Raw genomic sequence first — 15,824 nt, forward strand, 5'->3', positions numbered from 1 at the left:
TGGGAACTTTGTATTTGGTTGCTTCCTCTTAATGTCTGTCTTCCCCATTCCTTGAGGGCAGGGATCATGTCTACTTACTCTTTTGGGCTGTCCCAAGTGCTTAATACACTGCTGTGCACACAGCAAGTGCACAATGATTACTCTTTATTGATCACAACCAGTACTGTTACTTAAGGTTTTCCTCGGTTTAACAATTGTGGCCTCATCACATTTTACTGTCAAATTTTCAAACATAGTATTTAGTGGCTCTGGCCTAGTTTCAATCTGTTTTCTTCATTTTATTTTAGTTTCGATCGGAACTTAATTTTCCAGAATTTTGCTTAAAGAGCACCTCACCGAAGATTTTTAGCACATCATATTTGAATGCTAACTTCTGTGACAAGAATTCGGTACAATCAAAAGATAAAAATGTTTTGCCGGAGGTAAGGCATGTTTGTGATCTTGCTCTGAGCCATATCATTGACTGTATTTTCACATTCCAGGGAAATTTGTGCCAAACCATAGCCAGCATTCATGCTTCCTAATATCCAGAATCTTGTTTTTATGAATATGCGTTGCTAGATTCAGTAAAAAATATCTCTCACAGATAAAATATCAAGTATTAACCTTATTTAGATTCAAGATGTTTTAAAATAGTAACATTTATAAATAGTTTTTTTATTAATACATAAGTACCACTTACGGATTATTTTCTCCTTTACCAAATTAGATGCTTTGCATAAATGTTTAATGTTAATTTAAGCAGTTTTTTTTTCCTTTTTTAGGTTTTCCATTATTATGGTCCTTCGTTAGAATTCGTGCAGATGGTGGCATTACCAGATCTCCCATCCTGTTACGTTTCTGACCTTGAATTTGAACTGTATCTTTTAATAACAAACTGAGTGTAGATATTATTTATGACTCTTGATTTTCATGTCAAATATAGGCTTTTTTTTCCCTCCTAGCTGTGATTTCTATGAAGACCTGTTTTTTTTAGTGGTATTTGTTAAGCATGTACTCTGGTTTTTTTTAATGGTATTTTTTAAGTGCTCAGGTGGGTACATGCTAATCAGGTTGGTTGTGGTCCACATGCCACATGGGGCTCACCTTCTTAAACCCCATTTTCCAGATGAGGGAACTGAGGCCCAGAGAAGTGAAGTGATTTGCCCAGGGTCCCGTAGTGGACAAGTGGTGGAGCTGAGATTACAACCCAGGTCCTTCTGACTCCCAGGCCTGGGCTCTATCCATTAGGCCATGCTGCTTCTCATTGTGACCTTTGCTTTACATCTGCTGTGATGCTTGTTTCCAAACAACCCGTGCTGTCGCTAGGGAAATGTAATCAATCTAGGAGGCCAGAGATATTGTAAAACAATGCCTCAGGCAAATAATGTGCATCCCAATGATAAGCTGAGAGTCCATTGCTGCAGGTATAGACCACCAGAGCTCATGGCAGTCAGGAAAGGAGTAACGCTCTGTTGGAGCCAAAACCAAGATAGTGCCAGGCACTACAGGTAACAAACATGTCAGTACAACAATCTCAAAAAGCAATGTAGCCTAGTGGACAGAGCCTGGGCCTGGGAGTCAGAAGGACCTGGGTTCTCATCCTGGCTCTGCCACACGTCTGCTAGGTGACCTCGGGCAAGTCACTTCACTCCTCAGGACCTCAGTTCCCTCTACTGGAAAGTGAGGATGAGACCTGTGAGCCCCATATGAAACAGGGAGCGTGTCCGATCTTATTAGCTTGTGTTTACCCCAGTGCTCAGTATAGTGCCCGGTGCATTGGAAGCACTTAACAAATTCTGTTTAAAAGAAACAGTCAATCAGTGGTATTTATTGAGTGCTTATTCTGTGCAAAACACTATTGAACGTCAACCCACAGATTCAGTAGGGCATCAGATCTTGTCGGTTCTACCTTCAAAGCATTGCTAGAATCCACCCTTTCGTCTCCAGTGGAGTGTGGTGATAAACACATAGAATAGCACCGTGGGAGTCTGTGTGGGGTGAGTACCTAAGTGATCCGAGGGGACAGATTTAAGAACATAGGTGAGACAGAAGGTAGGGAGATTAGGATTAGGAGATGAGATTAATTAGGGAAGAGGTGGAGATATGGTTTTAGTAGAGCTTTGAAGGTGAGGAGAGAGGGAGAGGTGAGGATCTGTGGTCCATCAGATTTGAGAAGCAGAGTGGCCAAGTGGAAAGATCATGGGCTCTAGAGTCAGAGAACCTGGATTGTAATCCCGGTTTTGCCACTTGCCTGCTGTGCGACCTTGGGCAAGTGACTTCACTTCTCTGGGCCTCAGTTCCCTCTTGTGTAAAATGGGGATTAAGACTGTGAGCCCTATATGGGACATGGACTGTGTTCGACTTGATTGTCTTGTACCCACCCTAGTGCTTCATCCAGTGCCTGTCATGTTGTATGTGCTTAACAAGTACCCCCCAAAAAAACCCTAAACAAATGCCAAAATCATTTTGTGAAGGGGGAGGGAGTTCCAGGCAGGAGAGAGGGCGTGAGCAAGAGAGATGGGATTGAGACCCAGTAAGTAGGTGGGTATTAGAAGAGCAAATTGAGGGGTGGGTTGTAGAGGGAGAGCAGCAAGGATAGAAGTGAAATAGTAGACTGAAAGCCTTAGTGCTGATGGTGATGTATTTCTGCTTGATGTCGAGATGGATGGGTAACCATCGCTAGTGATCAAGAGCTGTGGGGAAAGGTGAGAAAAGGATTTAGAGAGAAGATGTGGAAATCATTTTCAGCCATGTGAGCTCAAGGGGCTCCAGGTCATCCATACACATAAGTACTGTGGGGCAGACAGCAGCTGCCTATCTCAGTTTGCATTCTTGCATGTCCCATCCGGTGATGAACTTTCCTTTGTTGCTAGGAAACCACCCCATGGCTCATTGTTGGTGACACTGCATTTTACTCTTTGACATTGTGTGTATGATCGTATTTTGTATTGCCGGAATGTTCTAGAAATCAGATAAAGAGATTGTGCTATGTACTAATCCTCTCATACATAATGTACTTAGAAAGTGGCATATGTGTATCAACTTTCTTTTGGCTCCGTTCTACTCCGATAAATTTAAAAAGCAGAGTTGTACTTCATTTAATTGATTTTTATAGTAGGCTGACAGTTGAAAATTAAAGCTTGAGATTTGGTTCCCAAACTGTGAAGAAATATGTGATGGAGGACTTTGAATCAGCTAAACTTGGAATAGTGCAAGAGCTTAGTACAGTGCTCTGCCACAGTAAGTGCTCAATAAATATGACCAATAGAACTGTTGTGCAGATTTCCTCAATCATGAGCAAATCATTCTCTGGGACATGCTGGGGCAATAGGTCTCCACAAAATCACTATGTCTTGGAGGATAGGCAAATAGATAAATTATATAGAGTGAATAAATCCAGAATTGATTACCCAGGCATTTGAATGAAATTGGCTCATAAAAACAATAAAACTATTTTCAACATCATAGGAAGGTTATGCTTATATGTTTGAAAATTGGAAATGTTTGCTTTTATGGTACAGAAATTCTAAACTAAGGTCCTTAATAACTGAACTTTGATGAATGGAAACCGAAGCTTGTTTTTTCTTAAAGGGGTGAAATTGGCTTTCTTAAATTTGTCCAACTTTAAACTGTTAATTGAAAATGTAAACCTATTCATTTCTTAAGGAAAAATGGAAAGTTCTCTTTTAAAGTTTTGTTACCCTAACTCCTCTCCGTTCAGAGGTTTGTCAAACAAAAGTAATGAGAAATCCAAGTTGCTGTTGGACCAGCTTTCTTCTCTACGTGGAAAGGTATTCCAAGTCATGTTTTTTTTTCATTGTTAATCACGGGAGTATTGATGTGCACCTGCATACGTAAAGTTGGTATTCTAAATTTGACGTTTATGGAAACATGTTGAACCTTAGTACAGTGCCTGGCACATAGTAAGCATTTAACATAAAAACAGAAAAAAAAAATTTCTTTTTAAGGCCATACACTACTATTATGCAGGGCTACCAACTTTTGGATTCACTTCTTGAAAATCGAGTAAAATTGAGACTGGTCTGTAGTATATTCAGAACTCCATCCTTACTGATTTGAAGAGACTTTGTGTAATGAAATGTCGTGTATAAGAGTAAATTGTACTACTCGTGAGATTTTACTGAGCTAGTGAGAAGCAGCATGGCCTAGTGAATAGAAACCAGGCCTGGGAGTCAGGAGGACCTGGGTCCTAATCCCATCTCCTCCACTTGTCTGCTATGGGTGACTGTAGGCCACTTCTCTTCTCTGGGCCTTAGTTACCTCATTTGTAAAATGGGGATTAAGGCTATGGGACATGGACTGTGTCAAACCTGACTAGCTTGTATCTTTCCCAGCACCTAATACAGTGCCTGACACATAATAAGCAGTTAACTACCACTCTTGGGCCACTCTTCTGTTGTTCCATTCCCTCATTCAGACTGTCACCAAATCCTGTCGGTTCTCTCTTCATAACATCTAGAATCTGCTTCTCCTTCTCTGTCCAAGCAGCTACCACACTGATGGAAGCATCTGTTGTATCCCATCTCTACTCTTGCCTCAGTCTTTTCACTGACCTTCCTGCCTCCAACTTCTCCCCTCTCCAGTCGGTGCTTCACTCTGCTGCCCCAATCAGTTCTCTAAAATAAGATTTCTCCCCCCACGAGCCCCTCTCCTTCAGTCCACCCAGTGGTTGCCCATCCACCTCTGCTTCAAACAGAAACTCCTCACTGTTGGCTTTAAGGACCTCAATCGGTTCTCTCCTTCCCACCCACCCTCGCTTCTCTCCCACTACAGTCCAGCCCTCATGCTCTGCTCCTTTAACCCTAACCTTCTTACTTGGCCTCAAACTCGTCTCTCTCCTTGCCAGCCCCTTGCTCCTGCCCTCTCTCCTGCCTGGAACTCCCTCCCCTTTCATAACTGACAGACCACCACTCTCTCCCCATCTTCAAAGTCCTACTAAAATCATTTTTCCTCTAGGAAGCCTTCCGACAATACTCTCATCTCCCCCGCCACCATATTCTCCTCCCCTCTGTGTCACTTAAGTACCTCTAGGAACTTTGATACTCACTTTTTCCTCACCCCATAGCACTTATTCTTATAAACATATTCTTGCACTCTGTTGCTTCCCCTTACTTTACTTTCATGTCTATCACCTCTTCTCTACTGAAAGCAGGGATAATTTTTACCTAATTTACGGTACTCTCCCAAGTGCCTAGTGGTCAGTCAGTTGTATTTATTCACTGTTTACTGTGTGCACAGCACTGTACTAAGCACTTGGGAGAATTCTAAATAACAGTAAACAGGCACCTTCCCTCCCTGCTTTCTGCACAGCATAAGTGCTCAGTATCCTTCCCTGCAGTATCCTCAGAGGAGATCTCCTCCCTCCTCGCAAGTGCCACCCCCTCCACCTGCGCCTCGGACCCCATTCCCTCTCACCTTATTAAAACCATCGCCCCTGCCCTCCTACCTTCCTTAACTTCTATTTTTAACCACTCAATCTCCAATGGCTCCTTCTCCTCTGCCTTCAAACATGCCCACGTCTCCCCCATCCTAAAAAAAACCCCTCTTGACCCCACTTCCCCCTCCAGTTATCGTCCTATCTCCCTACTACCCTTCCTTTCCAAAATCTTAGAACGAGTCGTCTACAATCGATGTCTAGAATTCCTTAACTCCCATTCTCTCCTAGACCCCCTCCAATCTGGCTTCCGTCCCCTCCACTCTACCGAGACTGCTCTCTCTAAGGTCACCCATGACCTCCTTCTTGCCAAATCCAATGGCTCCTACTCCATTCTGATCCTCCTTGACCTCTCTGCTGCCTTTGACACTGTCGACCATCCCCTCCTCCTCCATACCTTATCTCACCTTGGCTTCACGGACTCTGTCCTCTCCTGGTTCTCCTCTTACCTCTCTGGCCGATCATTCTCGGTCTCCTTCGCTGGCGCCTCCTCCCCCTCCCATCCTTTAATTGTTGGAGTTCCTCAAGGGTCAGTTCTTGGCCCTCTTCTGTTCTCCATTTACACTCACTCCCTCGGTGAAGTCATTTGCTCTCACAGCTTTGACTACCATCTCTACGCAGATGACATGCAGATCTGCCTCTCTGCCCCTGCCCTCTCCCCCTCCCTTCAGGCTAGCATCTCCTCCTGCCTCTGGGACGTCTCCACCTGGATGTCGGCCCGACACCTAAAACTCAACATGAGCAAGACTGAGCTCCTCATCTTCCCTCCCAAACCCGGTCCTCTCCCAGACTTCTCTATCACCGTCGATGGCACGACCATCCTTCCCGTCTCTCAGGCCCACAATCTCGGTGTCATCCTTGACTCGTCTCTCTCGTTCACCCCTCACATCCTATCCGTTACCAAGACCTGCCGGTTTCACCTCTACAATATCGCCAAGATCTGCCCTTTCCTCTCCACCCAAACGGCTACCTTACTGTTACAGGCTCTCGTTATATCCCGGCTAGACTACTGTGTCAGCCTTCTCTCTGACCTCCCTTCCTCCTCTCTCGCCCCGCTCCAGTCTATTCTTCACTCCGCTGCCCGGCTCATCTTCCTGCAGAAACGATCTGGGCATGTCACTCCCCTTCTTAAACAACTCCAGTGGTTGCCTGTCAACCTCCGCTCCAAACAAAAACTCCTCACTCTAGGCTTCGAGGCTCTCCATCACCTTGCCCCTTCCTACCTCTCCTCCCTTCTCTCTTTCTACCACCCACCCCGCACGCTCCGCTCCTCTGCCGCCCACCTCCTCACCGTCCCTCGGTCTCGCCTATCCTGCCGTCGACCCCTGGGTCACGTCCTCCCACGGTCCTGGAACGCCCTCCCTTCTCACTTCCGCTAAACTGATTCTCTTCCCCTCTTCAAAACTCTACTTAAAACTCACCTCCTCCAAGAGGCCTTCCCAGACTGAGCTCCTCTTCTCCCTCTACTCCCTCTGCCACCCCCCCTTCACCTCTCCACAGCTTAACCCTCTTTTCCCCCCATTTCCCTCTGCTCCTCCCCCTCTCCCTTCCCATCCCCTCAGCACTGTACTCGTCTGCTCAACTGTATATATTTTCATTACCCTATTTATTTTGTTAATGAAATGTACATCGCCTTGATTCTATTTAGTTGCCATTGTTTTTACGAGTTGTTCTTCCCCTTGACTCTATTTATTGCCATTGTTCTTGTCTGTCCATCTCCCCCGATTAGACTGTAAGCCCGTCAAACGGCAGGGACTGTCTATCTGTTGCCGACTTGTTCATCCCAAGCGCTTAGTACAGTGCTCTGCACATAGTAAGCGCTCAATAAATACTATTGAATGAATGAATGAATGAATAAATAACTTTGATGGATCGATTTTCATAAACCTATTTGATGCTGCCTCCTCATGTTGGTAAGAGGGTAGAGATCAATGTGTCATAGCTTTTTGGGTACACTTTGAAATATTTTCGCTAATCCCTAGAATAAGCTTTTATTTTACTTTTTTCAAGTGCCTACTGGGTGCAGAGCACTGGACTAAGTGCTCCTTGCAGTATGTTTGTAGAAAGCTGTTTTAATTTGCTTTGAAAATTTTTAAGTAGGCTAGAATTTTCACTGTACCAGTCTAAATTCTTTTTATAAAAATTTCCTGAAATGGTCTCTTGCAGCATCTGTGATGCTTTTCTTACGATTGATTTTTAAGGATATAATTAGATACAATTGTTTAGAAACAAGCAAATATGTTTTTTGTTTTAGAAAACTAATTTGCTTATTTGAAAATGTTTTTTGAATGCTTATAAGTTTTGCTGGAAATGTTTATATAAAGTGCATTTTCTGTCTCAAAACAAATATGCAGTAATTACACATTTCCTGCTGTGAGAAAATTGCATCATATTTGTAGTACTTTTCCCATGGTGTGGAAGTGAGATGTTGACTTAAAGTTCCCTAGGAAAGTCCATTACATTTAAGGATTGACTTTGGTCGAAAGATTGATTCTGGTGAATTAACTTTTGTGTAGCCTTTTTTTCTTTTAGTGATATTTGTTAAGCACTTATTCTGTGCCAGGCACCGAACTAAGAGCTGAGATAGATACAAGCTAATCAGATTGGACATAATCCATGTCCCTCATGGGGCTCACAATCTGAAACCCCATTTTCCAGATGAGGTTACTGAGGCCCAGAGAAGTGAAGACACTTGCGCAAGGTCACACAGCAGACAAGGGGTGAAGCCAGGAGTAGATCCCAGGTCCTTATGATTCCCAGAACTGGGCTCTATCCACTAGGTAACGTTGCCCCTCTGTCGAGAAGCCTTGTATTTACTTTTTTGGGAGAAAAGCTTGATGTAGGGGTTGGTGTTTTTATAAACTCTAAACAATTGCATTTGAAAAAAATGGTTTGAAAAGGGGCTGAGGAGTTCAGAATAATTTTCAGATTTACAAATTTCCTGTCCCCTCTGTTTAAAAAACTTGTTCTTTTTTTATCCTACCTACCAACATCCTACCAACACTAAAGTGAGCAATTTATACTCACTTTGAAACTTTGCGTGAGGAGAATTCACACTAGAGTGCTCATGTTAAGACTGTAAGCTCATTGTGGGCAGAGAATGTGTCTGTTTACTGTGTATTATCCTCTTCCAAGTGCTTCGTACAGTGCTGTGCACACAGCGCTCAATAAATACCACTGACTGATTCACTGGGGCCATTGTCATGCACGAGCGCAAGCAGTCTCTGTGGTAACATGACATGTTGAGCCTAAACAGATTAGCGTGGTGCCTTAACTTTCTAGCTGCAGGCTAGCCAAAGCGTACACTGAAAAGGAAGCCCAATGGCATGTTGTAGTTTAGGCATTTTTCCCTTAAGTACAAGTTATGGGAAATATTGAAAGTTGAAGACAATACCCTGTCATCATCATCAGTGGTATATATTGAGCGCTTACTGTGTGCAGAGCACTTTACTTACCACATGGAAGAATAAAGCAGAGTTGGTAGACATGTTTCCTGCCCAAAACGGGCTTACCCTATAGTGCATTTATGCATTAGGGAAGGAGTGTGGCCTAGTGGAAAGAGCCCAGGCCTGAGAGTCAGAGGACTTGGGCTCCAATATCGGTTCTGCCACTTGTCTGCTGTGTGACCCTGGGTAAGTCACTTCACTTCTCTGTGCCTCAGTTACGTTATCTGTAAAATGTGGGTTAAGACTGTGAGCCCTGTGTGGGACAGGGATTGTGTCTGACCTGATTTGCTTGTATCTTCTCCAGTGCTTAGTACATTGCTTGGCACATAGTAAGTGCATAACAAATACTATTTTTGAAAAAAATAATCTCCTTTATGTTGTTCTTTTGATTTGTGATAGTCTGGATTTTTAATGAGCAGGGACATGATTTGGAAATATCAGGTCTGAATTTGCCAGGAGAAAGTGCATAATTTATTCTTCCCATCTTTTAGTCTAATTGAAGGCACATGTCCTCCAAGAGGCCTTCTCTGACTAGGCCCTCTTTTCCTCTTCTCTCTCTCCCTTCCACATTGCCTTTTCACTTTGGCTTTGCATCCTTTATTCACCCCTCCCTTAGCCCCATAACACTTAAGTCCATATCCATAATTTATGGATTTCTATTAAAGTCTGTCTTCACCTCTAGCTTTTAACCTTCCTGTGGGCCCAGAACATGCCTTCAAACTCCTTCAAATTGGAACACGCCTTCAAATTGGATTCTTCCAAGTGCTTAGTCCAGTGCTTAAAACACAGCAAGTGCTCAGTAAATATGGCTGATTGATTGAGGGATCCTTCATACTCTAGAGTTGAGGGGGATTTTTGAAGAGCAAATTGGAAAGCCTTCTGCCAAAACTGGAGGACCCACTATATCTTAATTTGGAAGCACTAGAAAGACTTCCGGAGTCTGAGGGACAGAAAAGGGGAATTAATCAATTCTTAATGCTTATTGAAAACCTGTAGTGTGCAGAGCAATGTTCTGAGCTCTGCAGGCTATGTAACTCTGGGCCAAGATGCTCCCTTAGTAAGTATAGTACAGTGCTAAGTATTGTAGATATGCAGACAGTGCTCTGTCTTGTCTTGTCTTTATGGTATTTGTTAATTATTTACTATGTGCCAAGCAGTGTACTAAGTGCTGAGGTAGATATAAGCTAATCAGGTTATCAGGATGGACACCGGTCATGTCGCATGTTAATCCCCATTTTACAGATGAGTTAACTGAGGCCTGGAGAAGTAAAGTGATTTGCTCAAGGTCACAGAGAAGACAAGTCATGGAGCCAGCATTAGAATCCAGGTTCTTCTGAATCCCAGACTTGGTCTCTGTCCGCTAGGCCACATTGCTTCCCAGCAAAAATTCTTAGTCAAAAATGTTTCTTTTTTTCTCTGCATGACCTCAGAGCTGCGTGACTTTCCACAAAGAAGAAGCTCTTTGGGTTTGTTTTGTCTTATGATATTTTTAAAATGCTTATTATATGTCAGACACTGTTCTAAGCGCTGGGGTACATACAATTTTATCAGGTGGGCCACAGTCCCTGTCCCATGTGGGGCTCACAGAGAAAGCGGGGTGACCACTGAAGTAACACGAAGCATATCTGTTTTTTCCAGGTCGGAGCACTTTTCGTCTTGCCTTGTAATGTAAGCAGCATACCCATTCCACCACCCAGTCAGCTGAGTACCAGAAAATGGAAGGAATACATCATTAAAAAGCCCAAAAGCATCATGGGTAAGTCATTCAAGTGGTGTATAGATGCCCCGTTGAGAGACTTTGAACCCGTTATCTGTTGCCGAATTGTACACTCCAAGTGCTTAGTACAGTGCTCTGCACATAGTAAGGGCTCAATAAATACTATTGAATGAATGAATGAAAGAGATGCACGAAGAGGTGGGGCATCGTGAATTCTTTCAGCTGAAAGGAGAGAGAGAACGAGGTCTGCATGGGTGAGCCAAAACGCTGGCCGAGGAGAGTTGAACCTGGAGACCAGGGCGTCCCGGCCGGGCCGTGTCGGAGCCAGGGGGTGGCAGTGGGCTGGATCTACTGGGGGGACCCAGGCCCCACTTCCAAGAAAAAGTTGCGAGGCATCAGCAGCACCCCTGACCGCACGGCCTTGGCTCTCAACCAATCGATAGGATTTATTGAGTGCTTACTGTTTGCAGGGCACTGGACTAAGCTTTTGTGAGTGTCCAATAGAACAGAGTTGGTAGACTTGTTCCCTTCACACAAAGAGCTTACAGTCTAGAGGGACAGTCTAGAGTCAGTCAATCAATGGTATTTATTGAACGCTCACTGTGGGCAGAGCACTGTATTAAGTGCTTGGGAGAATACATGTTCCCTGCCCACAATGATCTTCGAGTCTAGAGGGACAGTCTGTAGGCAATCAGTCAGTGTGGTATTTATTGAGCACTTGTGTATAGACCACTGGACTAAGCACTTGGTAGAGGACAATAATGGTGCTCCACATGGAGTCTTTGGGCCTGTTTCAGGTAATGATTTCTCTGATTCTTTTCCTCTTGGTTTTCAAACCTTTTAATTTTCAGGAATTACTTAGTTTAATTGTTCTGAGGAACAGTTAATCAATCAGTGGTATTCATTGAGCTCTTACTGTGTGCACAGCATCTGGACTAAGTGCTTAGGAAAATACATACAACAGAGTTGATAGGCCCATTCCCTGCCCGGAAGGAGCTTACAGTCCAGGAGAGACAGCTATTAATAGAAATCAACAAATGATGGATGTGTACATAAATGCTGGAGGAGATCATCTTCCGCAAAGACCATAATAATAGTAATAACAATTATGGTACTTGTTAAGCACTTAATGTGTGATAAGCAATGTTTTAAGAGATGCGGTAGTAGATACAAGCTAATCAGGTTGGACACAGTCCTTGTCCCACAAGGGACTCACAATCTTAGAGATTTTACAGATGAGGGAACTGAGGCCCAGAGAAGAGAAGTAACTCGCGTAGGTCACACAGCAGACAAGTTGGGGAGCTGGGATTGGAGCCTAGGTCCTTGTGACTCCCAGGCCTGGGCTCTATCCACTAAGCCTCACTGCCGAGGAGCACATCACAGCTCTCCATAGACCCTCCAATGACTGCCTGTCTCCCTCCTTATCAAACAGAAACTCCTGTCTGTTGGATTTGAACTTGAACCTCCCTGTTAGCGGGTCTCCTTTCTTGAGCCTTCATTCTTGTCATTCACCTCACACTTTCATTCATTCATTCATTCATTCAATAGTATTTATTGAGCGCTTACTATGTGCAGAGCACTGTACTAAGCGCTTGGAATGAACAAGTCGGCAACAGATAGAGACAGTCCATGCCGTTTGACAGGCTTACGGTCTAATCGGGGGAGACAGACAGACGAGAACAATGGCGATAAATAGAGTCGAGGGGAAGAACATCTCGTAAAAACAATGGCACCTAAATGGAATCAAGGCGATGTACATTTCATTAACAAAATAAATAGTGTAATGAAAATATAGTTGAGCAGACGAGTACAGTGCTGAGGGGATGGGAAGGGAGAGGGGGAGGAGCAGAGGGAAATGGGGGGAAAAGAGGGTTAAGCTGTGGAGAGGTGAAGGGGGGGTGGCAGAGGGAGTAGAGGGAGAAGAGGAGCTCAGTCTGGGAAGGCCTCTTGGAGGAGGTGAGTTTTAAGTAGGGTTTTGAAGAGGGGAAGAGAATCAGTTTGGCGGAGGTGAGGAGGGAGGGTGTTCCAGGACCGCGGGAAGACGTGGCCCGGGTGTCGACGGCGGGATAGGCGAGACCGAGGGACGGTGAGGAGGTGGGCGGCAGAGGAGCGGAGTGTGCGGGGTGGGTGGTAGAAAGAGAGAAGGGAGGAGAGGTAGGAAGGGGCAAGGTGATGGAGAGCCTTGAAGCCTAGAGTGAGGAGTTTTTGTTTGGAGCGGAGGTTGACAGGCAACCACTGGAGTTGTTTAAGAAGGGGAGTGACGTGCCCAGATCGTTTCTGCAGGAAGATGAGCTGGGCAGCGGAGTGAAGAATAGACTGGAGCGGGGCGAGAGAGGAGGAAGGGAGGTCAGAGAGAAGGCCGACACAGTAGTCTAGCCGGGATACAACGAGAGCCCGTAGCAGTAAGGTAGCCATTTGGGTGGAGAGGAAAGGGCGGATCTTGGCAATATTGTAAAGGTGAAACCGGCAGGTCTTGGTAACGAGTAGGATGTGTGGGGTGAACGAGAGAGACGAGTCAAGGATGACACCGAGATTGCGGGCCTGAGAGACGGGAAGGATGGTCGTGCCATCGACGGTGATAGAGAAGTCTGGGAGAGGACCGGGTTTGGGAGGGAAGATGAGGAGCTCAGTCTTGCTCATGTTGAGTTTTAGGTGGCGGGCGGACATCCAGGTGGAGACATCCTGGAGGCAGGAGGAGATGCGAGCCTGAAGGGAGGGGGAGAGGACAGGGGCAGAGATGCAGATCTGCATGTCATCTGCGTAGAGATGGTAGTCAAAGCTGTGAGAGCAAATGAGTTCACCAAGGGAGTGAGTGTAAATGGAGAACAGAAGAGGGCCAAGAACTGACCCTTGAGGAACTCCAACAATTAAAGGATGGGAGGGGGAGGAGGCGCCAGCGAAGGAGACCGAGAATGACAGGCCAGAGAGAGAAGAGGAGAACCAGAAGAGGACGGAGTCCGTGAAGCCAAGGTGAGATAAGGTATGGAGGAGGAGGGGATGGTCGACAGTGTCAAAGGCAGCAGAGAGGTCAAGGAGGATTAGAATGGAGTAGGAACCATTGGAGGCAAGAAGGAGGTCATGGGTGACCTTAGAGAGAGCAGTCTCGGTAGAGGGGAGGGGACGGAAGCCAGATTGGAGGGGTCCAGGAGAGAATGGGAGTTAAGGAATTCTAAGCATCGATTGTAGACGACTCGTTCTAGGATTTTGGAAAGGAAGGGTAGTAGGGAGATAGGGCGATAACTGGAGGGGGAAGTGGGGTCAAGAGGGGGTTTTTTTAGGAAGGGGGAGACGTGGGCATGTTTGAAGGCAAAGGGAAAGGAGCCATTGGAGATTGAGTGGTTAAAAATAGAAGTTAAGGAAGGTAGGAGGGCAGGGGCGATGGTTTTAATAAGGTGAGAGGGAATGGGGTCCGAGGCGCAGGTGGAGGGGGTGGCACTTGCGAGGAGGGAGGAGATCTCCTCTGAGGATACTGCAGGGAAGGATGGGAAAGTAGGGGAGAGGGTTGGTGGGGGGGAGGGGAGAGGCGGAGGGGTAACTTTGGGGAGCTCAGACCTGATTGTGTTGATTTTTGTGAGGAAATAGGTGGCCAGATCATTGGGGGTGAGAGATGGGGGAGGGGGAGGAACAGGGGGGCCTAAGGAGAGAGTTAAAGGTCCGGAACAATCGGCGGGGTTGACGGGCATGGGTGTCGATGAGGGAGGAGAAGAAGTTTTGCCTGGTGGAGGAGAGGGCAGAGTTAAGGCAGGAAAGGATAAATTTGAAGTGTGTGAGGTCAGCTTGGTGCTTGGACTTTCGCCAGCAGCGCTCAGCAGTTCGAGCATAGGAGCGTAGGAGGTGGACAGAGGAGGTGATCCAGGACTTTTTGCTCCCTCCAACCTAGTGTCCTAATCATTAAGCCCTTTGGGGCAGGGAATGGTGTTGACCAACTCTGTTGTGTTGTCCTCTTCGAAGTGCTTAATACAGTGCTCTGCACACAGTAAGTGCTCAATAAATAACACTGATGGATTGATTGAGTATTGTGTGCAGAGCACTGTAATAGACTCTTGAGAGTGGACAGTGTAACAGAGTTGATAGACACCATTCTCTGCCCACAAGAAGCTTACAGTGTAGAAGAGGAGACAGACATTAATTTAAAGAAATAAATTACGGATATGTACTTTGGTGCTGTGGGGCCGAGGGTGGGAATAAAGGGTGCAAATCCAAGTGCAAGGAGGACCAAGGAAGGGAGGGGAGAAGAAGAAATGGGGGCCTCTCGGGGAAGGCATTGTTCTTGCGTCACCCACCTCTGACCTCTGGCTCCCACCCCTGGAACTTCTTCCCCCTTTGAATCCCGTAGACCTCACCACTCATAGTCACCATCATCGTTGGGATTTATTGAGCACTTACTATTTGCAGAGCAGTGAACTGAGCACTTGGGAGAGTACCATACAGTGGATTTGTCAGGCACATTTACTCCCACCTTCAGGGCTCCTGAAAATCCACTTCCTCCTCCAGGAGGCCTTCCTTCACTTCCCCCCATCACGGAGCAGACCCTCTCATCAGCCACCCAGAGCGCTTACTTACTGTGTGTGTGTCAGTTTGTTTATTCCATACACTTTTCATTTTTTTTTCTTATCACATTTTGCTGTTACCAGTTTTATTTGTTTTTCCTTATATTATTCATAAATTAAGCACTTAACAAGTGGCATGAAAAAAAAAATAGCACAGAGTTGGTAGACCCATTCCCTACCTGCAGCGAGCTTATGGTGTGTACACTTTGTGAGTGTCTCTTTCTGCACAGGTGAAGCTCAGGTCTCTTGTTCTATATGTCGTACTCTCCCAAAAGCCTAGTTCGGTGCTCTGCACACTGTAGATGCTCAATAAACAGCAATGAATGAATTCATTGGTTCGGATACATTAGTGCTCAGCTGACATCTGAGAAGCAGCGTGGCCTAATGGAAAGAGCAAGAGCTTGGGAGTTAGGGCCTTTCAAGAACTAAAGCCATGCTAGCCGCCTTTGCGGTGGCCCGTTCCGATCTTGTTGTCAGTAGGGTTATTTTTCCCATTGGTTGTGGGGGGACAGGACCCCTGAGCCATTTGGGATTGGGAGATGGTAGAAGTCACAACTGAGGACCCGTGGGATTACTGGCCTGTTGTTGGGTAGGGGTTGTCTCTTTGTTGCCGAACTGTACTTTCCAAGTGCTTAGTACAGTGCTCTGCACACAGTAAACCACTCAATAAATAA

At 45.5% G+C, this 15,824-nt stretch overlaps 1 protein-coding gene across 2 annotated transcripts in view; it reads left to right on the forward strand.

Annotated features, from left to right (window-relative positions):
- LOC100081066 (MDM2 binding protein) overlaps positions 1-15,824 on the forward strand; it is a 58,286-nt gene that overhangs the window by 13,015 nt on the left and 29,447 nt on the right. The window contains exons 8-11 of one of the 2 annotated variants that reach the window (XM_029063059.2): positions 288-422; positions 765-859; positions 3,704-3,773; positions 10,522-10,639. In XM_029063059.2, coding sequence (XP_028918892.1) covers positions 288-422; positions 765-859; positions 3,704-3,773; positions 10,522-10,639 — 418 coding nt within the window. The remainder of the gene's footprint in view (positions 1-287; positions 423-764; positions 860-3,703; positions 3,774-10,521; positions 10,640-15,824) is intronic. The other variant, XM_029063060.2, reaches the window with a different exon arrangement.

The sequence above is a fragment of the Ornithorhynchus anatinus genome, chromosome 4, assembly GCF_004115215.2.
Source record: "Ornithorhynchus anatinus isolate Pmale09 chromosome 4, mOrnAna1.pri.v4, whole genome shotgun sequence".
NCBI lineage: Eukaryota > Metazoa > Chordata > Mammalia > Monotremata > Ornithorhynchidae > Ornithorhynchus > Ornithorhynchus anatinus.